The sequence below is a fragment of the Mastigoproctus giganteus genome, chromosome 1 (assembly GCF_048544385.1).
Source record: "Mastigoproctus giganteus isolate SK-2022 chromosome 1, ASM4854438v1, whole genome shotgun sequence".
Lineage (NCBI taxonomy): Eukaryota > Metazoa > Arthropoda > Arachnida > Uropygi > Thelyphonidae > Mastigoproctus > Mastigoproctus giganteus.
In genome coordinates, this window is record NC_143575.1 from 258,103,642 (window position 1) to 258,131,637 (window position 27,996).

Sequence of the window (27,996 nt, forward strand, 5' to 3'; positions counted from 1 at the left end):
TTTATAATTTTTATGTAAGTACTTAATAAACATTGAAGAATGAATATTCAAAAATATATTTCAGTCCAACAGTTTTTAATTAGATGTTTGCGCAGTTTATTTCTTATTTGTTTTAAAAAGTAAATTTTTTTTATGTTCAATGGTTAATTTAATTATTTAAAAAAACATACCACTGAGAACTTATTTAAAGATAAACTCTGTTCATCGTAATTGCTATGAATGTTATGCTGTCAGTGTATTTCCTAGTCTTGGAACTTTCATGTTTCTTCTTTCTTTCGTGTGCAAGGTGAAGGAAAAGAGAAAAATTATTACAGTTTATTTTTCATATAAATATATTCGAAACTCGTAATGATTTATTTTAATCAGTCAAAGTAGACCGATTTACAATTTTTTAAAAAAAATAAATAAATAACTAAATTTTTATTGAAATAGCTTAAACTCAAATAATATGCTTTTCTCCAGACTTTCTGATAGATTGTACGCTACTGGAATATCAAAAGATTGGTGATATTGTGATGTTAATAAACCAAACGACAATAAATCCAATAAACGCTTATTGGAGAAGACGCAACGTATTCTGAACTGATGCATAGAATTTTATTATAATTTTGAAACACAATGAATTATACTTTCTCTAAAAATATATAAACAGGCTGCATTATTTTTTTATTATTTTTTTTCTGTATTTTATTGCTTTTCCGTGCATTACAAATGATTCTTCCGTCGTAAGCGCTTTTGCGTTTGTGACCTCCGAGGCAATCAAAGATATTTTCAGTGCTACCTGCTGTTCCATTTCTCAAACACATTATGTAATTCCGATTTTCTGAGAGAACCAACTTCTGTTACCATGCGCATAATGTGTTGCGCACAGTTTTCTCCTCGTGTCGAGGTCGGATCCATCCCAAGGCAGTAGGGAGGCCTAGTTTTTCCCCGGTCACCTCCGGAAGTCAGCTGATGCTTATGACGGAATGAGTGGTGGCATAGAAGCGGATGTATTTTGTTGGTGTTCTGACCGTTGTATGGTCCTGTAATCGAAGTGCATCGTACTTTTTTTTTGGTTTTTTTTTTATTTAAACACTGAAGACATTGCAGGTAGGTCTGTTTACGTTTAGTTTCAAAAAGACAGTGGTCTGTTCTTTTAGCAGTGACTCATAAAATATTAAATTTCGCGTTATCGCATGCCGTCTGGTTTAAGAAGTCTGGAGTCGGTACCCATAACTCAACGAAGTCATTAAGCGAAATGTGATACAGACCGGTTCGTAATGTTTTTCTTTTACAACTTGAATCCCTTACCATATTACGTCATCTCAGGTGTTTGATTTTAGTAGCCATCTTGTACAGAAGTGACATAATCAGTATTTGTTTTGCTCCAGTTTGAAAATGAAAGTTTACTGACTGTATCTCGTTTTGGCATTTTGCTGTTGATGTCAAGGTTTGAAAGTGAGTTGATTGAAATGCGATTTCAATTACTGATCTGTATTAATTATTTTCAGAAACCAAATACCGTAATAATGAAGTGCCATAATATTTTATTCTTTTCTGGCTTGTTTTTGAACACAGTTTCCACGAAATACAATTTTCTGTTTTTATTTTTATTTAATTTCCTTGATGTCACCATTCTCTCATCTTTCCTCCCACATGACAACAGGTGGACCTTTCCTGTAGAAGGAAAACATGCACGTTTTAAAATCATATTTTGAACCTGTTCCCTCAATGTCGAACAGTCCCGGGACTGATCGTGTACTTACGTCTGCATTTGTCGACATGAGGAAATTACATCAGTGGTTGCCATAGTAACGGTTGATAGGATTAGTGTAAGTAAGGGTGCGCACATTATATGAGGTCAATGTCATATTTATTGAATTTAATTGTCTGTAGGAGGAGCCACAGCAGTTGGAACGAGACACGTGAACGTTTTCATTCAAGTGGAACATTCCCAGTAGATTTTTGCAATAAAAATACTGATTCCTTTATGCTAAACTGAAAGATTTGAATTACAGGAGACGCTGCTTTTCAGATACAAATATAAATCCTACAGAAAAATTTATCCAAAATTTTACAATTTTTTCCCCGGAAACTTCGTTTGGTTTATTTTTTCATTTCTGCTATTTTATTACAGAATAATTTAATAATTAATTCAATGGCTAGAATGAAATAGTACAGGATGAACATAAAGTCTTTCCCTGATTAAGAAAAATTATAACTTAAAAACTATACTAGATAGAAACTTGCACCTTGTGCCATAACAAAGACAGTTTTTTGCACTGTACAGTTGCACAATCTGTGGACGATCTAGGTAGCTCTGCAATCGCTATAATTGATACATCGCAATCGACACATCGCGTAAATGTTTGAAATCAGGGAAAGACCTTATTCTCACCCTGTATTGATGGCCATATGGTGCAAGGAAACCTAAGGTTTATGTTGCAGCAGCAAAAAGAAAAAAAAAAAAAAAAAGAGTAATATAATAATAAAATTAAATAAAAGAAAAGAAAAGGAAATAGACAACCTATGCATTTCTCTCCTCCCGTAGGTAACTGTCCAGCTGACCTTTGGATTTCCCTAAACTGTCAGCCTCTACCACCCATGTAGGTAACTTGTTCCAGTAATTTATAACCCGCTGGCTAAAATAAAACTTCCTCTGCAGCAAGTTACCCGTCTTTCGACCCTTTCAAAGAGCTCAATGCCTTTTTTTAGGTTCTGCCTCCGTATTCCAAGTGTGGTCTAGCAATAGCCTTATATAATGGGATTATGACGTCCTTATCTCTACTAGTAAATGTTCGATAAATCATCGATAGGACACCATGGGCCTTCCTTGCAACCTGTCTAAAATGCTCGGAGAGCTTCATGTCCGACCGTATCGTAACTCCCAAGTTCCTTTCTTCCACTTCTGACTTTACTTCAATCAAGTGTATAAATTATTTTCGGGTTAATGTTCCCCAGGTATAAGACTTGCATTTTGGTGGATTAAAGCAAAGCTGCCACTTTTCTGACCATCTCTGAAGTCCATTTAGGTCACTCTGAAGAAGCTCTGCTGGGCGGTGATCATTAACTAATGATTAATAGTTCTTTACGTCATCTGCAAATTTAGACATCGCGCTGTCTATCCCTTCATCGATGTCATTTATGAAAATCAAAAACAACAGTAGTTCCATTACTGATCCCTGGGGCACCTCACTTCTTACATTAACCCAATCTGAGGAATAACCATTTATCACAACCCTCTGCTCCTGCCCTGAAGCCATCCTGCTGTCCGTCTAAGGATTTTCCCTGTGATTCCAACCTGTTCCAGCTTATAAAATAACCGCAGATGTGGGAATGAGTCAAATGCTTTGCTGAAATCTAAATAAACAGTGTCGAAATTATTCCCTAAATCCAGGTCATGAGTGACCCTGTAAAAATAGCTAACCAGATCTGTTAAACATGATTTACCCTTTACAAAACATATCTGAGCATTCTTCAGAATTCCGTTTCTATCTAAGTGATCCCGATTTCCATTCTTGAGCATTGCCTCCATGATTTTCCCTACTACTAAAGTTAGACGGACCTCTCGGTAATTTCCCACCACACTTTTAGAACTGCCCTTGTGTATTGGAGATACATTAGCTCTTTTCCAATCCAACGAAACACTAGACTCCAGATCAGGAATGGGCAACTTTGGCCCTCTGTGACTTCTTCTATCGCCCGAATACCGTCATGATTCTTATATGTATTTACGTCATAAGAAATTTTCAATAAGTCCATGTGTCCAGTGGAAATAAGTCATAAGGTTTGAACCATAAATTTTAATATTACACTGGTGTACAAAATTTAAGGACCAGTCAGGTTTTCATCTGTAGCTTCTCATAGGAGTGGCCTGAATATGGGAAAAGCATACCAAAGGAACCTCGTCATGTACAGAAATGATGAAATAAACAACAACGGAAACAAAATGGTACAGAGGGACTTTATTCAAAAATGGCAACATAGCACTGGCTGCCATGATACAGATGCATCACTGCCAAAGATGTACAAAGGGAAGAGGTGGTCCTCAGTAGGAGATATGGCCACTCCTAACGTCGATGCAGGCTTTGCACCGCCTGCCCATATTTAGAACAATGTTGCTGATAAGTTCTTGCGGTAAGATGGTCCATTCCTCTGTCAGCGCCATCTTCGGCTGGTGAACATTTTCTGGTGGGTGTGGACGTGCCGCTTGGCGTTTCCCAGAGCGTCCCATATGTGTTCGATGTGATTTAGATCGGTGAAACGGGCAGGCCAATCCATACGAACAATGTCCTCACTTTCCAACAACTGCAGTGCGATGGGGTGTGCCGTTATCATCCATAAACACAAACTGGGGGCCAATGACAACTCGGAACAGACGCACATTGGGAAGGATTACCTCAATACAGTAGCGTGCACCGGTTACAGTACCGCCTTCCAGTATCTGGGGTTGTGTAGGTTCATCCAAGATAACGCCTCCCCACACGAGAACACATCGACCGCCATATCGATTCTTTTCAGTGACGTTTGCAGGGTGATACCGTATGCCAACCTCTCTCCAGATTAGCTGACGTCCAGAATCGCTGCTGAGACTGAATCTATTATCATTAGTAAAGAGTAACTTAAGTAAAGATTTTGTGGTTGTAACCTTTAGAAATAGTGTTGGTCCTTAAGTTTTGCAAACCAGTGTAGTTATCATTACCACGTTTTCTTTACAAATTAACAGACTTGATAATAATGTGTGGCACTGTCAATTTTAATTAACGAATTTAATTAATTCTTCTGCGTTGCCTCCGTAGCCAGGTGGGAAGGAGCAGCAGTGCGTAGCACACGCTTCTTGATTAGACCGGGGTTCGAGCCCGTCACCACCAAATACGGAGATTGGGAAAAGGTCAGGGAATGACCACCGCATATCCCTGAGCAATATGGCCTTAGTTGCTAATGCTCCAAATAACTAACTAACTTCTACGTTGAAATTGATTCTTCATTAATTAGGTCTGCTCTAAATTAATATTTAGAAACATCTTGAAGTGAAAAACGATGAGGTTTCAGATTTCACATTATATTGCATATAGGAATGCTAGAAATAAAGAAATAGTTCTTTGTTGCAATCCAATTTTTCCATTAAATGCCATGAATGATTTTCTATATTTTTTGTAAATTTTTGAAACTTCAGATTATTTCTAAAGAATTCATTCAATTTTTAAAATTGAATTTAAATAGGACACTTAACTTTTATCACTGCAACGTTGAATTGCATTAGTTATCAATTTATGGCACCCATGGGTGAAAAAAATCATCAAACAATTCATCTCAACAGGTTTTTTTTGCAATATCTGTGTTAAAGTTTTATAACCTCGAAAAGCTACTTTGAAAGCTCATAGTATTTGCACTGATTATGGCCCTCGTGGATAGCACAGTGTGAAATCGCCGTCCATCCCACACCGGGTGGAAGAGACCGTTCCAAGTCCTGTCGATGACGTAAGGAATTTTTATGGACCTTTTTCACAATGTGGCTTAGTCGGTCTCAGGAGAGGGTAGCATGGTTTTTTCATCAAGAAAAACAGAACATACGCAATTTACAGACAGTATACACTGAGCAATATGGCCTAGTTGCCGATGCTCTTGAAACACTATTACAACAAACAAACAACAATAAGCACTGAATATAAATATAATATACATATATATTATTTATTTTTTTGTGTGTTCTTTTTTGCGGTGTCCAGGATTTCCCCCATGCACCGCTGTATCATCTGTACTAGGCAAATTCCAAAGCCGGCTGTGTAAGTGTAATATAGGTTTGCAAGTGATATGTCTGTTGTGTGCTGGCACATGGCGACTTCGCATCCAGTTGGCAGTAGACACCTGGTCGGCTGTCCCCTGCCTCCCAACCTCACCCACGTGGAGGCGCGCCAGAAACTATCCAGCACGGGTCTCGCACCGAACTTTCCAGAAAATTCAAGAAAAGTCCAAAAGAAACATTAAACAGAAGAGGAAATAGTTGGTGAAGTGTGGGGTAAAATGGAGGTGGGGGAGAGTAGAGAGAAAGGTAGGAGAAGAGAGTAAGAGACATCCCCAAGAAAAGTAGAAATTACAAGATTAATGAAGGAAAGTAAAAGCAAAGAAAGTCTGGACAGTAGTGTCCGTTAATCCCCTGAAGGGGTCAGCAGAAGGGTCCCACCTCAGGCTACCAAGGTCAGCTGGTCTCTAAGAGGGTTGTCTATCTTCCTGCTCTGAACCGAGCATCAAAACTAGCAAAGATCCCAACCCAGCTGGATTGCTGGATAAGCAGGAGAGAGAGAGAGAGTTCCCACCTGTGGAGGTAGGGGTCAGCATTTGACAAGTCCGGCTGAACTGAAGTGGATTAAAATTTCATTCCGGTGAGCAGTCAGTCCGGGTGTGTCATTATAGATGGTGAAGTCTCAGGTCAGTATCGTTTTCGATCAATGTTTGTAGTGGAGTCTGCCGGTTGGTAAGCACAATTAAAATGGACATCGAAGGCTATCTATGTGGGTATCAAAGTTTGTCAGATGTAATCCAGTTCAGGGGGGGGGTCTCGTTGGATAGTGTTACATCCGTGTGGAGAAGGCATGTATATCCTCTGTAAAGACACAGAATATCTAGGAGAGTTCAATCAGGTTTATGTGGTGTTGTTTAGCATCAGATGACTTCTTCTTCTTTTGAAGACTTTGTTGGCAAAGGGAGAGAATGCATTGTAGCTTTGCCTGGAGTCTAACAAAGAGAGTGCTTCTTGAAATGAATAAACTTCAGTTAGCAACTGAAGAGGTTGCCGAAGATGGGAACCACAGTGCAATACGGGGTTTGAGAGAGGTTGTTGTGGGAACCACAGTGCAATACGGGGTTTGAGAGAGGTGGAAACTATGCAGCTTGGCATTCAGGCTACCGTGTCCAGTGAAGATGTACGTCGCATACAGTCCTGGGTTGAACCAGGAGAGGAACTGTTTTTATTAAGCTCCTTGACTGAAGGGATGAAGTGGAATGTGGTTCTACCAAGTAGGCTGTTGTTCCAGTTCTGCTGCCAAAGTTGGACAAATTGGGCACATCCTCCTTAATTCAGTTGCCGGTACAACAGTCAGGTCCAAAGAGACACCATTTATTTCTGCTGGATTTCCAAATCTCAGGTTATATTTGAGATATGAATGTATGATCTCTAGGTGGATGGGCAATTTTCCACAAATAGCTTGTAGTGCCGGTGTGGAGATAGTTCTGTAGGTTCTGGACACTGTTAGGAGGATTATCCTCTGTGCTTGAGTTAGCTTTTTCTGAATAGACTTGTTCTCGATGTGGTGTCCACAATGCGCCAGCACCAAAGATCAGTATAGGCAGGAATAGAGATTCGTAATAGATCCGGAGAGTACGGGGTTCAAGATCCCAGTCCCTTCGCGTGATTCTAGCCATCTTCCTAGTTATATTCTTTTTCCTTCATGAAGTCACAATGCGGTATGAAAGAGTTGTTGTCATCCAGTACTAATCCTAGGTATTTGTATATTCCTGTATATTTGATCTGGGCATGTCTGTACTTTACTGTCGGTGGTCGCCTGGTGTTCATTGTACCCTTGATGAGCATTTGTCTGGTCTTGGTGGTGTAAATTGTTAGTTTGTTTACTTCTCACCACTCTGTAGATCATCCAAGATGCTGTTAGCAGCAGTCTCAAGTTTAAATCTGATCTGGAGTTTCCGTACACTATAATGGCACGATCATCAGCGTAAGCCAGCTTGACAGTGTTGATGTGGATTCTTTTCAGCCATTTATCAAAAACAGCATTCCAGCAGAGAGGCACTAGGACAGAGCCCTGAGGGCATCCTCTGGTAATGGGCTGATTAGCTGGGAGGGGGGTGATTTTGACAATGAGACTTCTGTTGTAAAGGTAACTGGACATGAGTAGGTATATGGGTTTGGACACCTCAGCCTCCCTGAACCTCTCCAGGACACTCAGCCACCAAAGGGTGTCAAAGGCCCCTTTGAAATCCACAAAGAGGCCTAGGGCATATTTCATATCTGTATTTCTTGCAGCAAGGAGAGCGTGAATTGCATCCTCCACACAGTGACCCTTTTTGAAGCCGAATTGATGGGAGTGGCAAATCCTTTGCCTTGTAGGATGCAGAGAATCTCTGAGCCAATAACTTTTCTACTATTTTGCCGGGGACAGAGATCAGAGCGATTGGGCGATAGGACTCTGGTTGATCCTTTGGTTTGTCTTTCTTAAGCAGAATTTTAAGATGAGCATACCTCCATTGCGCAGGCAAGGGTCGAAAAGGTTTTGCAGTATAGCTGGAGGGAACTGCCGAAGCTTTTTGATTATTTCAACTTCAATTTGGTCTGGACCTGGGAATTTGCCAGATTTAGTGGTAGCTATTGCACTCTCAATTTCCTCTCTGTCAAAGTTTCTTTCATAGGGGTTTTCTTGATAGGCAAAGTCATCAATACGCATGTCAGTCTGGATGTTTGATTCTTTTCTACTGTCGTCCTCCTGGTGAATGATGGAGTCCAGAATCTTGGAAGCTGATTGTTCCCATGGGAGGGTCTCAGCATTGTTTCTCTCACGAATGGATGAGTAGACCTCCCCTAGGTGGAGCTTCTCGGTGATGAACCTATAGATTAATCCCCATGGGGCTGAGTTACAGTTCCTCTCGACAAGCCTTTTTCAGGTAGAGCGCTTTTCATGGTAGTTGGTCCTGTGATATATTCTCCTGTTTTCTTTGTAGACTTCATGATTTGGCCCGTTGTTCCTTTTAGACCTTTGGAAGTTTCTTCTAGAGGTTCTCATCAATCTTCTCTGTGTAGTAAGTGTTTCTGTCCACCAATGAACATGATTGGGTCTTCTCTTCCGTCCAGGGATGGAAGCATCGCAGGTCTGAAGTATCAGTTTTTGTACTTCCAGTGCCTGTGTTTCGGCTGGAAGTTCTAGTAGTCTAGTCTGTTGCTCAGCTGTAATGGCCTGTATGTGCTGTGCAAATATATCCCATTTGGCCTTTTTGACGTTGTATCAGGTGAAATCTTGAGAGAGGGCCTTCTGTCAGGATGTTCAGGGCCTATACTGTAAGTAATGGAATTGTGGTCGCTGCCACACCGAGAAGTATGTACCTGCCATTCACTGATTCTGTTGTGGAGAGTAGCATTAGCTATAGTCACATCAATATATGATTGACCTTGTGAGGGGACACAGGTTGGTGGTGTTGATTATCTTCAGACTGTTAGTTGCAATTAATTCCTTCAGGAGTTCACCTTTGGAGTCCGTTCTTGGACTGTTCCACATCGTGGAGTTTGCATTAGCATCTGCTGCCACCAGGATACTTTTACCATTAAGGCTGTGAATGGCTTCATCTAGTTGTGCTAGAAAAGTTGTATCACTCGATTGTACCTACTGCATTGCATATATGTGGACAGAATACGTACTTGTCCGAATAGTCCTTCTATGCAGGCACAGGCAGTGTGGGTGTTACATAAACCGGTAATCTGAGTAATAGTGAGGTCAGGATCCGCGATCGCGATGGCAGCCCAACATCTGACAACAGCATTATCACCCTGGCCTTCCGTGAAGGTAGTAGAGTGTACCACTCGACATCCGCCTGGGAGCTCCATTTGGTGATAAATTTTTATATATTTAGTATTTATACGCCAGGCACACTTGGCAAATCTGCAACCGACTCGGCCACATGGAGCGCTTCGGCGCTGTGTCTGGGCAGTTAGTAATTTTCTTTCTCTTGTGGCTGGTATTATTTCAGTGCTGAAAAATTTAAGTTAATTAATTTATATTTTTAACAATCCCATAATTGATTCATTCAAAAAAAGAAAACCAACAGATGAAATGAGAACGTTTCAGAAAAGGTAGAAAAGTCCTTTTTTGTTGAGGTGAAAAACAAACCATTATGTCTAATATGTTCAGAAACTATCTCCTCATGAAGAGAAGCGCCATTTCACTACCAAGCATTCTGCGTATGATAAATTTCAAGGAGTGATTAGAAAACTCAAAGTAGAAAATCTAATGCAACAGATTGGAAAGTTGGATGTACGTATTTTTAATTTACAAAAAAATTCCGATAAAATTGTGCATTCTAGCTATGTTGTTAGTGGAAAAGTTGTCAAGTATTCCAAAAACTACAGAGATGGCGAATTTGATTTGTTAAAAAATGCTTTCTGCCGTTGCTGAAATTTTATGCCCAGAAAAGGTGAAAGATTTTGAAAACATCATCTTGTCTCACAGAACTATAACGAGATGTGTTGAAGAAATTGCAGCTGATTTATAGGATAGCTTAGCAAAGCAATCTTTAGAATTTCATTCGTTTTTGCTGGCTGATTCGTTTTTCTTTCAACGAAAGTATCGATGTATCGGATTCAGACCAACTTTCAATTATTATACGTGGAGTTAATGCCTTCAATGTTACAGAAAAAAATGCGTTGCTTTCAAACACTAAAAGATAGTGTTACAGAAAATGATATCTTTGAAGAAGTTGTTGTTGTTGTAGGGTTTTAGGAGCATCAATGACTAAGGCCATATTACTCCGTCTGTATTGTCCGTAAATTGTGTGTGTTCTGTTGTCGAGTTTCTGTTTGTTGGACAAAAAACAAAGTTTCCGGGAGAAAAAAACCATGCTATCCTGGCCTGCGACCGACTGACTGCGCCACGTTGTGAAAAAGGCCCATAAAAATTCCTCGCGTCTCGACGAGACTCGAATTCAAGTCTTTCCCACTCGGTGTGGGGGAGGAAGGCGATTCTATCAACTGTGCTACCCACGAGGGCGAGTTTTTGAACTTTTTTTTCTTTTAATAACTTGTGATTATGAATATCAGTTGGCATTGTTACAAAATTATTAACCGTGCCTTCGCTCTACTGAGTTAGGTTGATCTTTATACTAGGTGTGTGTGGATTGAATTATGACCATCCCTATCCGTAATGGAATATACCGCATAAATTGCAGTGTAAAAAGCCGACCAGCTTCGTACGCTAGTGCAGTGGTAATTTACAGCTGGTAGTGCAAGTCAAAGTTGTAAATTAGCAGTTATTGCACATAGTAAAGATATCGCGAAGTTTCAAAAGGGCATGATTATGGTAGCTCGTGCGTCCGGTGCTTCCATATCAGAAACTGTACGTCTGGTCGGTTGCTCACGGCCCACTGGTGCACAAAGAATGGTGTCGAACGGGTCAAACCACCTCTTACCGACAGAACTGTAAAAGATTACGTAAGGTGGATGGATGTTCGTGGTGAGCTAAGGGTGTACCGCGTTGTACGGGCTCAATGGCACGTCACTGTTCGACAGTTGAAATCACAATACGATATGGGGAATGTAAGAACAATAACCCAAATGACGATATGCCGCACACTAAGACGTTTGAGGTTCCACAGCAGACAATCTAAGAAACATCCTCTCCTCACTGCTGATCATCGTTGACGCAAAGGCTGTGGTGTCAACAACACGCTGGTTAGACACTGGAGGACTGGAAACGAGTGTGCTGGTCGGGTGAGTCCAAATACATGGTGCAAAACTCCGACGGACACCTTCGTGTGTGGCTCAAGCAACACGAGTTCGTGGATCCATGTATGTGGCAGAGGTTTCTTAACATGGGGTGTGTTTTGCTGGCAATAACTAGGATCCCTGTTGCGTATGGACCAACATTTCACTGGTGAGGTCTACCTGCAGTTCTTAGGGGACCATGTGCACCTTGCCATGTTCCATTTTTCCTTGGAACAATGGAACATGGCATAAAAACGGGATCCTCCAAGACGATAATGTGCTGTGTCATCGGGCCCGCACTTTGCACGAGTGGTTCGAGGAACAAAATGACTGAATCGAGAAACAAATTCTCCTGATCTCAATTCAATTGAGCACCTCTGGGATGTTTTGGAACGGAAGTGAAGTGTTTGGACACGCAACCGTATCTAGTCTATTCCGACACTGGCGAAAACCTTGCAGTTAGATGGCTACAGATCCCTACGGTTGTTTTCAGACATCTAATGGAGTCAATGCATAGGCGAAAAGCGGCTGTTTTCTGTGCGAACGGTGGCCCAAGTATTATGTCGGTGATCATAATTCAAAGATCACTCAGTGTGTGTATATATGTGTGTATGCGTATATATGTATGCGTATATACACCGATGAACCAAAACATTATAACCAGCGAGTCGTTATGCAAATCCAAGCGACTGCAGGTGAACTACGGCACGTGCGCGGGTCGGGCACGGTATAAAAAGCACCTGATACTGAGTTCCGTTAATCAGTTTTACTCTTGTTCTTCAGATGGGAAAGGCAACGGACTTAAACGAGTTTGACAAAGGCCAAATTGTAATGGCCAGACGACTGGGTCAGAGCATATCCAAAAAAAAAAAAAAACTGAACTATTATTTTTAGGTCACCCGAATAATTAAATTCATCTGCCGTGCTGTGTCTTATTGGAAGCCAGTAGAGGGTTAAATTTCATTGTTGATGTTTTGAAATGCGCTCTGACCGATACTGCGGCGCTGCTGTCGTTTGTGTAAAAATGGCGTCAGTGTAAGAGAAAGCGCAGGCAGTGGTATGATTTGCAGTGAGCAAATCTGTCGTCAGGGTCCAAAGGTAATTTAGACGTGCGTTCAACAAAGATGCACCTGACCCAAAGTCTATATGGAGATAGTACACGCCATTTTTGAACACCGGTAGCGTGCAGAAGCAACATGGAGGAGGTCGTTAAAGCGTTTCAGAAGAGCGAGTTGAAGAGTATTTCTGCCTTTGTTCGTAGCCCGCGGAAATCAGTCAGGCGTGTGTCATGGGAATTAAACATGCCCCGTGCATGTATAGGATCGTACACAGGCGACAGCGTTTGTACGCCTATAAATTGCACACGGTTCAAGAAATCAAGTCTAGTGACAAAACTACAAGAATATCAATAACAACAAAACTTCGTTATTGATATTCTTGATCGCATCGACCAAAACCACGATTTCTTGAGTCGTGTTATGTTTTCACGCGAGGCAGCATTTCACATTTCGGGAAACGTTAACCGACACAGTGTTCGATTATGTATACAGAAGGCACATTGCTGTATACAACTCCCTTCACGGCTACAAGCCAGGGGTTCTGAAAACACCATTGTATCCAAGAGCATATTTGAGACAGCCCAAAAGTGAATGTGTGGCGTGGTCTTATGAAGGACATGATTATCGGACCGTCCGTTCTTCTTTTTCTTCATCTTTGAGTTACCGTTACTGAAATCACATACCTAGACATGCTGGAACAATGCACATTTCTTCAGATTGCACCTACAGCCCAACATCATATTCCAGCAGGATGGAGAACTTCCTCATTGGAGCTTGCAGGTGCGCACTGTTCTAAACGACATATTCACGGACCGTTGGATTGGGCCCCCCTCGTTCACCTGACATAACTCTCTAGATTTCTTCTTCTGGAGCTCTATGAGAGACATGGTTTATTCCACAAAGGTGTCTAAAATTGCCACCTTATGTACACACATTGTGAAAGCAATTGCCACCATCAATGCATATGTGTTGGAGCGAACGTGGTCTGAAATCGAGTATTGTTTGGACATCTTCGTTGCACCAAAGGAGCTCATGTAGAAGTCTGTTGACTTTTCTGTTATAAACTGTGTGAGTTTTATTTCCCAATAAAAATTATTAACATTTCCTAGTGCACTGGATTTTCTTTTGCGAGACATTTCAAATCAGAGACAATCAAATGGGACACCCTGTAATTCGTCACTTTGTTCCGATAGCAGTAATTTCTATAAGCTTTTTGTAATGAAAATATTGGAATTTGTAGAGCGTATATCAAGAGCTATTGTGAAAGTAGCATGCCGTTAAGCCCTTCTTGTTTCACGTGCCTTTATGTTTGGACACTTGTAGCTGTCTCTCAAAACAAGAATTTAAAGTGAAAATGAGTCATTACACGAAAAACGTGATAATTCCCAGATGTGTGATTGCTCCCTTGGCCTTTACTCTTGTCCTGTGTACGTCACCTAAATGTTCTAATAAACAGATCTCCTTTGCCCCCGTCTCCCTGTGTGTATGGCTACCAGATGTTGGAATCAATCTATGTAGTTCCGACATCTCTCTCTCTTCGGTTTCCAGCCTAATAATTCAAGTGAGATTAACCTCGTTTTCCTCTCCTTATGTTCTGCCCCTCCCCCCACGTCTGGATCCCAATAATATTTGTTCCGTTCTCATCTCATATCGAAATCATTGAAAAAAGTAAATTAGAATAGACCATTTATGTTGTCTAAAGCGGAGGATGTTAGGAAGAAAAATTCAAAACACTATATAGAGGGTGATTTTATTTAGGATTGAATACTTTTGTAGTTATGGAAAATCGTCCATTTTAAGTGGCCCGTGAAACTGCAAAAATATGAAAGTACTTCACCTGCATCCACTACATGCAAATCAGTGGATACAAATGCTGCAGCGATGTCGCTTATTTTACAGATTTCTATAGACAAAAGATAAACATGTGGTGACGTCATGACATTGCCGTCCAAAAGCGTAGGTGTCTTGGGCGAACACCATTGGTATTCGCCCAAGACACTTACGGTCTGTATTTGGTCTAATAAGAGCACAAAAATAAGACCGAATAAGAGTACAAAACTATATACAGAACAGTAAATAAGACTTAAATAAAAGTAATAAACTGCTGTTGAATAATTTTAACTTCCAGCTTCACGCAGAGTAGCGTTCCATCTCTCTTACTTCCTACGTCAAGTTTGCTGCGTGTGGAAAATTTTCCCTTCAACACTTACGCTGCTCTACTATTAATATTCGGACAACCCTCTGTTGATAGTTGGTCACACCCTACCCAAGCGCCACTTGTCAGACAACTATAAATATATTGGGCTTTCTAAGAGACAGTTTCACTAGTGTGAATGCAAAATAACGCGATCGATGGAATTAACAGCCTTCTAGCGTGGAATGATAATAGTGTACCACATAAGCAGTCGGTCTGTGTGTGACTTGCCAACGGAATTGAAGATCCCTAGGTTGATTGGAAAGCGTACTGGTACTGAAACCGTCGCGCAAGTACCCGAAAAACATCCGAAGCTGACAGAACATGACAGGAGAGCCCTGGAAATAATCGTCCTCTCGGAACGCAGGTCGACGTTGTCGCAGCACACATAGACCTTCAGTAAGACGATTGCGACCCATATCCGCTCCAGTACAGAACGCAGGAAGCTACATGATATGGGTTATCATGGTTATGCAGCCGTCCAAAAACCACTAATCACCCAGACGCCGTCCAGCTTTGGTGTAAGTCCCACCATGCTTGGATCGTAGATTAATGGAAAGCTGTGTTTTGAAGTGACGAGTCACGGAACATGGATATTAGTGTAACGCTCCTGTCTGGGTTTGGCAGATGCCCGGAGAAAGCTAGCTACCTGCCGGATTGTATCCTCGCGACAATGAAGTTTAGTGAAGGCAGTGTGTGGTCTGGGGCTGTTTTTCATGTTTTGGCTTTGAGTCATTGGGTTGATTTTTTTGATAAAATCATAAATGCTGAGGTCCATATGGACGCTTTGGGAGGAATTGGGTCATCGATTGCGTATGAGGAGAGGCTGCCCAAAAAGCAGAGCTGAACTCGTTGCCGCTCTTGAGCCCAAATAGCTGAAAATATCAGAGGCCATTTATAAAAACTAGTGGAGAGTCTTCCACGGAGGCTAGAGGCTGTCATAAAGGCTAAAGGCATTAGCATACATTATTAGTTTTCCTGTAAATCAGCGTTTCCCAAACTGGTCCGCAGACCCATGGGGGTTCGTAGACCAGTTCAAGAGGGTCCATTTCGCCGACTCCTCTTGGCTGTGACAGCGACCACTCCAGAAATATGCCAAGCTGTGTAAACCCTTGTGCCGAATGACAGACTTTAAAGGTGTCCCAAATCTCGAGGGAATATGACATATCGGAAGGAATGGTTATAACCATCTTCAATGAACTTTTGGGGATGACTAAAGTCAGTGCAAGGTGGGTCTCTAGATTTCTGACCCCTTGATGAAGGGAACAAAAGGGTGCTCTTACCTATAAAGGCTGCTCTGCAAATTGCAGCGTCTGCGGGGTGATCTGATTCAGGTGTCTAAGGCCTTCAATGGATTGAGTAAACTGCATATGAATGGCATTCTGCCTCTTGCTGAAACTACACACACATGAGTAGGCATAAATTTAAGTTGAGGAAGGATGGTTGCTGAATAGATGTGCGGAAGTTTGCCTTCAGCTAGAGAGTGGTTGATTGTTGGAATAGGACATCTGTTGTTATGGAAGTAGATGGTTTGAATAAATTCAAGGAAGAACTAGACAAATTCTTGGAGGGTAAGAATGGGTGAAGTGTGTGTGTTTTGGCTGATTATATATAAGCTTGCTTTCTTGCATCATTTTCCACTACTACTATTACTGCACTTAAGTCAGTAATAATTATGATACACTTTGAAGTATAAATCTGCAGTATATTTTGTTTCTATCTCTGTTATTGAAACCAACTGTTCCATGGAATGAATCAATTGCTCAAAACACGCATGCTTCATGAACGAAGAAAAGATCTTTTCCCGCTTTCAGCACAACTCTTTCAGTCTGGTACTAAATAAGGAAATGAAATGTATGAAACGCGTAGGTGTTAATTTACAAATGCCGTAAAGATTTCCAATTGTGCGATGCATGTCTCAGAGGATCCATTAAAAACAATAAAAAATTGAAAAGTGGTATTGAAACTATTACGCAATTTTCATATCAAATTTCTAGTCAGAAATGATATATATTGACGAAACTAATATACAATATTTTATTTTATCATTGTTACACTGGAAGGAAAACCCATTTTAGAATGTCCCAACTGAAGTGATGAATATAAAAATTCATTCAAATGATTTATGTGTCGAATCAGTTCTCAGAATGACTTTCCTTCCTTCTGATTTTATCTTACGTTTTTCCTGGCACGCCACAGGAAACTTTAATTAGCTACAGACGCCCCCTCGTGGCAGACACATTTCCGCCATAAATTGCATTTTTAAAAAACTCACTCTTGAATGCAGCCTGTTGATACTGTTGTGTTTATGTATCAAATTTATCACATCTGTTAATTCACTGTGTTTTGAAAGAACGTAAAAATTTTCTTTTTAAATGGTTATTACTTGTTTTTGATTGTGGGGACATGTGAAGAAAGTAAGTATTAAGGTGAAAGGATTTAAATAATGATAAAATTTTATTTTATTTTCTGGCATATACCTGACTGCTCATTCATAGTCATAAATATCAGTTTAAAAAGTGACTAATTTTATTGAAAAATGTGATTTTTTTTTTTTGTTTATTTATTTACAATAGTCGAGAAATTTTATTTACATTACCAAAAAATTTGTGAAATGAAAAAAGTAGTCAGTCAAAAGCATTAGCTGTATCTTACTATTCACAGGAAGTTTCACAGCTTATTGCATTGCCCACTAATCTTGATCCCTATTTTATTCTGGAACAGTGGAAAAATGTCCTTGTGAAGCAGAGAGATTCTTATACTCACCGTTCATGGTATCAGTCTCATACCCTTTCCTTGGATTGTGTCCATTACCGTGAGGGTGAGCTACAAGTAGAGTATATTGATATTTTGGACGATTCCAACTGTCCCTAAATTTATGGCCAGTTTGTAGAGGAAGTAAAATTCGAAACGTCCTTAGTCTCTAAAATATTTAAGTGTTTTTAAATATACCAATATGTTTTCAGGGGTTTAAAGAGTATATATACATACATGTTATATATACTACGGTCCAAAAAAAAGTATACGAACAACCCTGTTTTCATAGTTCATTGGACCTCGGATAAAAAAGTGATTCAGACTAGTATATAGTCTAATAGTTGTATAGACTAGTATATAATTTGTGTGAGCCACACAAGTTAGTTGTCTTCGTAATGGCACGTAGAGACAAGCTGACTGATTTCAAGAGGGATATTATTGTTGGATGTCACATTGCTGGTTTGTCGATTCCTACAATTGCTGTTAACTTTCACTGCCCAGAATCGATCGTCTTCGTCGGTGATGCTATCATGAAATGGAATGGTAACTATACCCACTGTCGAACAACATACAAGAAGATCACAGAAGCTCACTACGTGACCAAAGGGTACGCCGCAAAACATTAACCAGTAGTTTAAGGCATCGACGGGGATTGAAGGCTATACTAGCACACTACATATGGAGCTCCACAGCGAACCACACCTCATCAACCCAACTCCAATTACCGGTCTCGCTTTGCATGATGCGAATAGAGCCACAGTTGGCCCATAGAGTAGTCGAAAAATGTTATATGGAATGACGAATCGCGCTGGACTATTCCGATCATATGGGCTGGTGTGGGTATGTAGGATGCGTAGAGAACGTTTGCTGCTGGGATGCATTGTGCCAAAATGTGTGGTCTGGTGATGTTTCTCGTAGTATGGGCTAGGCCCACCGATGGTAATCAAGATGTGGCCTGACCATTGCCTTATACAATGGGTTAACATACTGTATGTTCCGTATTTAAAAGTCCCCAGTAATAAGATATTCTTATTTGCTTGCTCATTCCATTTGTATATACAGCTGACCATCATACTCAATGCATTCGTTTGATCTGTGGCATAATCCTACTCAGTTTTATTGTAGACCGATTCACTGTTATTCTGATGTTCCCTTCAATAGATATTAAAGGGAACACCAGAACACAGAATAACTCTTCTTGAATCTGTTTACTTTCCAATGAGAAGCATAACTCAACGCTCTTTTGTCATGCTTATCTTTCTCTTCATACTATGAATTCACGATCTTGCCTTGTGACATGCAGTCTGTCCTGTTTGAAGGTTTAAGGGTTGCTTCCATGGAACTGCCAGTGACGGCACATAGGGTTGTGCACAACAGCAATGTAGGATTCCGAATTAATGGTTGAATACGCTGCCATCGGTGGGCCTAGCCCATACTACGAGAAACATCCCCAGACCATGTACCCCCTCATTCTCTCCTTCGCAGTTGGGACAGTACGCTCAGGTAGTCAGCGTTCTTCAGGCATCCTCCGTATTGAAATACTTCCAACTTACTGGAAGAGCGTGTTGTGTGACTTTCATGCTCCTCAGAACTAGTTTCCATTGATCCCCAGTTCAGATTTGGTGTTCTTTGCACCATGCCTGTCTGGGGGAGTTGATGACGAGATGAGGGAACCAGCCGTCTCAAATCGCGTCGACTCCTGTCGATCAGTATTTTACGGGGTTTGGTGTTCATTTTCGGACTTCCGTTTCTTGAGGACGTTGTCAATTGTTGACTTGAGATACGCAGCACGCGCAGACATTTTCGGGCTAACTGCTGATTATCATTGTAGGTCAAAATATTTGCAGACTACTTGATCGCACAATTCCCTTCAATGTGAAGTTTGTCCCATGATGTGGCAGGACAGTGCAGATTTTCATACAAAACGGCAGTTGGGAAGGTTCTGTTATGATTTTTTTTACTCCTTACTCAGCTTGCTGCGTTTCGACCGGGCTCTGATTGGTCAGTAATGGTATTGATGGCCTCAAATGATCTTGTAATTAATCATCCGAAATATATAAAATATTCTAATTACAATTACAGTGGAGGTCCGAAATACAGTGAAACTTCCCTTTAACGGACAGTCATGGGGAACGAAAATGTGTCCGTTAGAGAGAAGTGTCCGCTAACAAGAAGTCTGAGGGAGAAAAAAAAAAAAAAAAGAAAGAAAATCGTTAAACGTTTAATGTAAAATTAAATTAAAATATATACAGATTTTGAACAATATTTTTGTAAATAATATACAATTACATACACGAGATAAAAGAAAAATCGTTAAACGTTTAATGTAAAATTAAATTAAAATATATACAGATTTTGAACAATATTTTTGTAAATAATATACAATTACATACACAAGAGATAAAGAAAAATCGTTAAACGTTTAATGTAAAATTAAATTAAATTATATACAGATTTTGCACAATATTTTTGTAAATAATATACATACAATTGTGCTACGCATATTATGACTTTATCTTAAGAAAAATACATACAGTAATCACTTATTTTCTTCTGCACCGTCTTTCGGCTGATAATTTTGTTTTCAACATTTGTTTGGAGTGAAGAAACCATCGAAAGTCCTTCAGTATCTTCTTCAGCGGCGAAAAACATTTTTAAACGATTGATTTGTATGAGCGCTTCTTCTATTTTCATCGGTGGTTCGTCGTTAATATGTTCTTCGACAGAATCACCTCCTTCCATTTCTTCATCCTCATGAGGAACTTCTTGTAAAATATCGATGATAATGTCGTTGATATCTAGAGCACCATCTTCTGTAGTGAGGTTCGAGTCTATATCTTTGTAGCCAGGGTCACTTGTAGCTGAAGTATCGTACATTATCAATAGATGTTGAAGTTCTTGTTCTTCTTGGTGCTCCACTTTGCTGTTCGCAACTTCAATTTTTGCGTTTGAGAAGCCAGACTTTACAAAACAGTTCACGACAGTTTGTTTTCTAATTGCGTTTACTGAAGAGGAAATCCATTGAATCGCATCTAGGATGCTGATTTTCTTTGCAAGGTCACTCGCACATGTTACATCGTTCATCTTTGCAATGAGATGTCTTAAAACACGTTTTCTGTAGTGAAGTTTAAAATTTTTTATTATCCCTTGATCCAAGGGCTAACACTCTGCAGATGTGTTTGGCGGCAGAAAAACGATTTGAATGTTGGACAATTCAATGTGCGGGTGAGATGCAGCATTATCCATGAAAAGAATAATTTTTCTGTTTTGACGAATCATGTTTTGGTTAAAGTGACTTATCCATTCGCTCATGATATCTCGTGTCATCCACGCTTTTTTATTAGACTTCCAGTCAACATCCAAAAGATTCAACTTTATGCCCTTGAAACAACAAGGATTTTGTGGGTTTCCTATAACAAGAGGTTGTTCAAAGTGTCCCAGCATATTTGTACACAATAGTACAGTCAAGCGTTCCTTAGAAATTTTTCCGCCCTGGCACTTTTCGTTTTTTAGACTCATTGTGTTTTCAGGAAGAACTTTAAAAAACAACCTGTTTCGTCACAGTTGTAAATATCCTTAGCTTCAAAATCACGACATAAATCTTCCAATTGGACGGTCCACTCTGTTACAACCCCAGTATCAACAGATCCACCTTCACCACTTACGGTTTTCCAAGAAATTTTTTGCCGAGTTTTGAACTTGTCTAGCCATCCCACAGAAGCTTTGAACTCATTTTACTCCCATAGATTTCGCAACCTCCAAAGCCTTTTCCCTAATAATAGGCCCATTAATGGAAATTTTTTTAGCACGTGCGCGACAAATTTGAAGTCCAACAGTTTTCGGGAATGATTTTTGAACCTGATCATTTCCGTGTTGCCAAAATTGTTTGAGCAGTTCATTGTTTTTCTTTAGGATGTCGTTTACCTGCGTCTTCCCGATTTTGAATTTTGCAGCGAGATTGCGAACATTATTTTTTTGCCGATCATACGCATTAATGAGTTCGACTTTATCTTTTAAAGTTAAATGTTTACAAGAAGACATTGTGCACTTCACACGACACTGATCAAAACTGAAACTGAAAAGACGAAAGGCCGACCATATTCCCCCCCCCCCTCCCGGCACACACCGAATTCATTAGAAGTTTCACACGTGCCTTAAAATTCTTGAAAAAGGGTTTAGAACCGCGACGTAAACCTTGATAAAATTCAGAGAATCGGAAATAGAAAATAAACACACGATTGAGACAATACGTGGAAGAAACGTTCCTAGAAAAAGGGCCGTGAGCTCGCCCGCTGTCCGTTATGAGGAGATCAAATTAAGTGCTAATCTAAACGAAACAGTGCAGATTGCCAGTCCGCGTCCGTTACAGAGAATGTCCGCTAGACAGAAGCTGCAACACGTTAAAACCAATGGAGGTGAGTTGGGGAATTTGAAAATGTCCGTTGTAGAGAGATGTCCGTTAACGAGGGTGTCCGTTAGGAGAAGTTTCACTGTATATAAAATATTCTAATTACAGTGGAGGTCTTATTTGCGTCTGGAATATCGGATGCTACTTTAATATATTTCATATTAAAACGAACTTTTTTTTTGTCCTCGCTTTTTACCATTATATATGAGGTCAGCGGGTTTTTTTTTTTTTTTTTTATTGTTTTGGCATGAAATTTTTGTGGCCGGATGCCCTTCTTGACGCCAACCCTCACCCTTTATCCGGGCTGGGGATATGCAGTGGTCATTCCCTGATCTTCCGCATCCTCCGTATTTGGTGGTCACGGGCTCGAACCCCGAGTCTAATCAAGAAGCGTGTGTTACCACTATTACTCCTCGCTACGGAAGCGCATTAAAACGAACAAAGTTCTCATACTAGGCTTTAACCTTTCAAGTTGAGATATTGTTAGGAATTATCTGAGCAGTGCTCTACTAGTGAGTAACACTTATTGAAATTTAAAAGTATATTGTTAGTTATTAGTAACGCATCGCCAACTGGCAATTTCTATGATTACTTATATAACATCGGGGGAAGGCCAGATATTATCAATGCGTTACGTGTTAATCCAGTAACGATTAAAATCACTAGATGAAAGCAGCCAAACTGGTGTTACAAACTAAGAGCCTTTCATTTTCAGAGCTAATTAAATCTTTATTATGCGCTTTGAAATAGTGAGAATGAAAATAATATAATAATTTTATTTTACTTGAGGTATAGCCAATTTCTTTTTTTGAAGAGTCAGTTGTGCTAGATTAACGACGTCTAGTCTAGATCGTTTGGAATATTTCTTAATATACAGAACTGTGACCCCATCTAAAAAAGCATTTATAATAAGCAGCGTTTGATCGTATACAAATCTGCCAACGTATCTAAATAAGTAATCAGACATGTTACGTAGTTGTTAGAGAACGTTTTAATTTGAAATAAATAAATAATCAAATTTATTTATTTATAGTATTTCTGGTATTTGTTTGGTTAGTTTCATTGAATCCCATTCTCATCAGGTTAGTACTTTTCGTTATTTGTCGTGATCATCATAAAAGAATAGTTTTTGTTTTTACTGCACTTCGGAAAATTATCCTTATGAAAAATATATTAATTTTGGGTAACAACCGGGAATCGAATACAGAACCTGGTGGAATACTAAAATATAATAGAAAAGCCATTTCATCAACATATTAGCAATTTACTTACGTGCATTCAAACTATGTGTACCAGTGTGGAAACAAAGGAAGCATTCTCGATACCGAACATTGACTGATTTAAAAAAAGGTTTTAGGGTAGATAGCGAAGTTGAAAAACAGAACAAGTTAGCTACCAGCAAAGTCTTCGAAAATCCCATTTCTGGTATTGTAATTTTTTACATTTTTTTAAAAATACAATAATTAGTCAAACATTGCTTCTGAACTAAGATTATAATTAAATATAATCGTACCAATGTCGTTATCTAATGCAAGTGCCATAAAAAGAAAATACGTATCTAAATATACTGCTCTCGAAAAGTTATTTGCAACCATAAAATCAGAGATGTCAGAAAAACTATGGGCTGGATCGAATTCTATCAACAGGAACAGCATATTTGTAACCTCTTTTATATTGATTTTTGAAAAGAAATACAGTATACCTCTAATTTCATGAATCATAAAGAACAGATCAGTGCATGGCGAGTTCCCGGGGAGGGAAGGGAGGCCAGCACTCCCCAGTTTGTCTCCTTATAGCGTTACAGATGCTCAATTGGATTTAGTTTTGATTATTAGGCTTCCAGGCCACTTTATAAGGACCATGAAGGTTTGGTCTATATGCAAAAATTTGTAAATAAAAGAGGTCAGATGGTGTGTGATGTATAAACAATTAACCTTTGTATTAAATAAGGGAACATCACAAGTCATCGGTACGAAGAGCCTGTACTGCGGGAGTAGAAGACCACAGAGGCTACCAATCGGACACCAACCGGAAAACACGGATTCGGAGACGCAGACGATGGAAGTTGGAGGGATGGAGATAAAGTCATGTGGTATGATGAGTCCCAGTTTATGCTTTTCACCCGCTAGAAGAGGAAACCGCACACGTGCACTGGGATCATTCAACTATACTGGCTGCTAGAAAGCGTGTAATCGTGGTTCATTGATCCCACCATGGTAGCCAGAGCATATCTGAGTAGCATTACCAGGTACAAAGTCAGGGCGTATTTGTTTTAATTGCGGTCTCCAGGGTTCCCCTATATGCCGCTGTAGCATCTGAAAATGAATAAGGCCAAGGCCGGAAAATGTATGTATGACGGTGTGTAAGTATGTGTGTTGGTATGTTGAGTGCCGGCACTTGCCGACTTCGCAGCCAGGGGACAGGGGACCAAGTATCCCCTGCCCCGACTCCCAACCTTGGCCACGTGGAGGCGCGCCAGGGACCACTTTATAGCAGAGATTCTTACTGGGGATATCAGGCAAGTCTGGGAGCCCCAAGGTATTTAAAGGAAAGGAAAAGGAATTTAGAGAGAGAAGTATGGAAGTAGGAAGGAAAGTAGACAGAAAGCAAGGGGATGAAAGAAGAAGGCAACCCCAGAAACAGAAGAATAGGACTTAGTTAGAGTAAAGAAGGATGGGATTTGAGAGAGGAGGCATCCCCATGAACTAGAAGAATTAAGAACGAAAGAACAGAGAATAGAAAAAGAAAACTAGTGGGGAAAAAAAAAAAAAAAAAAAATATATATATATATATATATATGATATTAGGGTTCCCCGCAACGATTACATTTACCCATATATTTATTTATCTGTAAATTGCGTTTGTCTGGTCGATTTGTCTGTTTTCTGGACGAAAAAACCCCAATTTCTGGGGGGAGAAACCTTGCTATCTACGCTTGAGATCGACTAACTCAGCCACGGAGTGTAAAAAAGCCCATTAAAGTTCCTTTCGTCATCGACGGGATTCGAGCCCGGGCCTTTTCCACCCGGTGTGGGGAGGACGGTGTCGATACTACTGTGCTCCCCGCGCAGACTAAAACTAGTGGACAGAAATTCTTTGTCCAAAACTTAAGACTTAATACTTAAATCTAGTGTTTAAACAAAACTCTGTCTTTGATAGGACAATGCAAGCACTCGCCATTCCAAATGTATAAAAATGTGGTTTCAGGAAAATGAGGAAGACCTGCATTATGTCCTGGCAAGCACGATTTCTTGGTCTCAATCTCATTGAGAAACTATGAAACGAACTGGAAAGGCGTATTCGTCAACACAATCCTCATCACACTCCAATTGAACCCAGGGGCTCACGTCTGGTGAGTACGGGCTTGGCACACCCAGGGTCCTCAGCTGGATATCATCGTTCTTCTCTTTCCTGGTGATTCCCTTCTACGTCTCTCTCTCTCTCTCTCTGGGTAACTTAAATTTTTTTTTGGCTGGTGCAGCAAAACCCTCATGCTTCCTTGCACCATATGGCTAATATATAATAATAATAATAATAATAAAGACAGTTGGGTGCATGAAATTTGTTTAAAATTTCTCGTGTCACTTTTCAACCCCTTGTTGACTCCATGCAGTGTTGTGTCGACTAGTAATCGGGCCGAGGGTGGCCAAAAACTTTGTTCATGGTCCTAATAACGTTTCCAGATAATGTTTGAGTCTTGAATTTGAAGGAATTTGTTGAGCACCTGAACCTCATGTGGAAGTGCATTTTGGGCCATGAAAATTAATTGAAGACCTATGGCACTTCAGAAAAAAAAAAAGGCTCGCATGTAGCAAAAGAATCTCATCCGTGTCCTTGAGTAGTCGAGATACTTTCATAAAAGATGTGGACATCGGTTCGGTCGTTCTTCTTAATGTATCCCAAGACTGCTACCGCGATAGTGGTTCACTTCCCTGATATTAGTGACTGAAGCATGTTTCACATTTTCTGCAGATAAAAGTGAAATTCTTGTCAAATATTCTTAATGAATCAAATACCACACAAATTGGGGAAAAGTAGACCTCTTAGCAGTGGTTTTATAAAGTAGTACTTAATGCTCTAAACATTGCCAATATGCTGTTATCAAATGTTCAGTGGTTACTAACGAGAAATAGCTAAGCCTGTATTATGGGAGTAAACAAGAACAGGCTGGTACGTTATGAACATTTTGAAGCTTCCTTTGATAGTATGAATGTCCAAACACTTCTAAAGCTTTTTTAATTCTTTCTTTCCAGATCAAAGGCACCGCGTTTGCATTTCTGAAATCTTTGTTATGAATAGGATCCGTAGTGCTCAAATGTAGCAATATAACCTACACTAAGAATTTCAATGACGCCATGGTGTTAACTGCTTATTTTGGTCTACTGATACCCTTAATTATAAAATAGAAGAAGAGATGTCCTCACAAACGCTGATAAAATTAAGCTGGTCATCCAAAATCCCCAGATAGCCGGTCCTGCCGTTGTCACGACCCTAATAAACTACTAAGTTATCAACCTAGCATAGTATATTAAAGCTAATCCAAAACAATCCAGCATCTGGAACCGTTTGGGCTAGTTTTAAAGCCACAGACGTTAGAAATGGTCATGTTTTTCCTGACCAACAACAACTATGATCTGTTTATCGTATTAGAATGCCCCTATCCTGGCTGAATGATGAAACCATCAAGTTCAACAATCATATCGCTGTCTTTTATAGAAGTAGCTGTCTTGGAATGCGAAACAGGATTCGCCACATGTCAAGGATCCAAATACCACAAGAAAATGTATCCAGGGCAGTGGTATCATATATTTTCTTACATGTAATTTATTTTACAAACACCAAGTTCCTTTGTACGCATCATATAACTGCTCATGACTTCTGAGTTATGCCCTTCCTCAACCAAGGTTGAATAGACTCAAGCTTAGCGTTGGATTCGTATTAGCTCAGTTAAAGGAAGCCGTTGTTATATTATAAGAAAGAAAGAAAAGTAAAGTGCATATCAGTATGAAGTATGATTTCCTTGAACAACGATACTAGTGCTAAAGGACGCGGTAGGGAATTGAGAAGGTGGCGAATATCATTTTAGTGAACATCGAGCCATACTTCTTGTACTTGTGCTGTGATCTGAGCAACAATGGTAAGGAAGCGAGAGGCTGAAGACGGTCATTATCCCATAATATCCCAAATTATTTGATGGGCGACATATCTGTTTAGCGTGCAGGCCAAGTAAACATGTCCATATCATGTACACATTGTTGGGATGAGACTGTCATATTAGCATTAGTAGAGGCATTTGATGCAAGAAAGCAAGCTTATGCAGTATCAGCCAAAAAAAAAAAAAAACCACTTCCACTTCACCCCTCTGTTCGTTCAAAATACCTGTCCAGCTGAGCCTTAAACTTATTTAGGCTATCAACTTCCACGACAAGGGATGGAAGTCTGTTCCACCAACCAACCACCCGCTGGCTAAAGGCAAATTTCCGCACGTCTATCCTACATCTGTCTTTCCTCAATTTGAATTTATGCCCTCTCAGGTGATTATTCTGAGCGATAGGAAGAATCCCATCAGCATAGAGCATGCTCAAACCATTCAAGGCCTTATACACCTCTGTCAGATCACCTCGCTGGTGCCTAGTCTCCAGACACTGTTATTTGCAAAACTTAAGCCTTTCTTCGTAAGAGCACCCCTTTGTTCCATTCACTAATCTTGTTGCCCTTCTCTGTACTCGTTTCAGCAGCTCTACATCCTTCTTGAAATGAGGCCTCCAGACCTGTGTACAGTACTCTAGGTGTGGCCTGACCATTGCCTTATACAAGGGAATAATCACCTCCTTATCCCTGCTAGAAAAATTCCTATATATCATTGACAATACACCATGAGCTACTCTTGCGCTCGTCTGCACTGCTCAGGGAACTTCATATCTGCCTGCACAATTACTCCCAGGTCTTTTTCATTTTCTACCACCTTAAGTGTAGTACTACACAGTTGATACGTTGCTGTGGGGTTGCTGTTTCCCATGTGTAGTACTTTACATTTGTCAATGTTAAACTTCATTTGCCACCTCTCAGCCCATCTGCTCAACCTTTCCAGATCCTGTTGCAGCAGCATAGGGTCAGT

The 27,996-nt window shown here is 40.1% G+C and overlaps 1 protein-coding gene across 4 annotated transcripts in view; it reads left to right on the plus strand.

Moving 5' to 3' along the window:
* The first annotated feature begins 973 nt into the window (after positions 1-973).
* The window catches only part of LOC150091819 (ras-related protein Rac1-like), a 109,752-nt gene continuing 82,729 nt past the window's right edge, over positions 974-27,996 (plus strand). The window contains exon 1 of one of the 4 annotated variants that reach the window (XM_090377157.1): positions 974-1,092. Coding sequence is in view for 1 of the 4 variants with exons in the window: in XM_090377148.1 (XP_090233274.1) it covers positions 1,425-1,440 (16 nt within the window). In the remaining 3 variants the exon portion in view is untranslated. Of the gene's footprint in view, positions 1,093-1,230; positions 1,256-1,415; positions 1,441-17,011; positions 17,131-27,996 lie in introns of those variants that run through there. The other 3 variants (XM_090377183.1, XM_090377148.1, XM_090377175.1) reach the window with 3 other exon arrangements.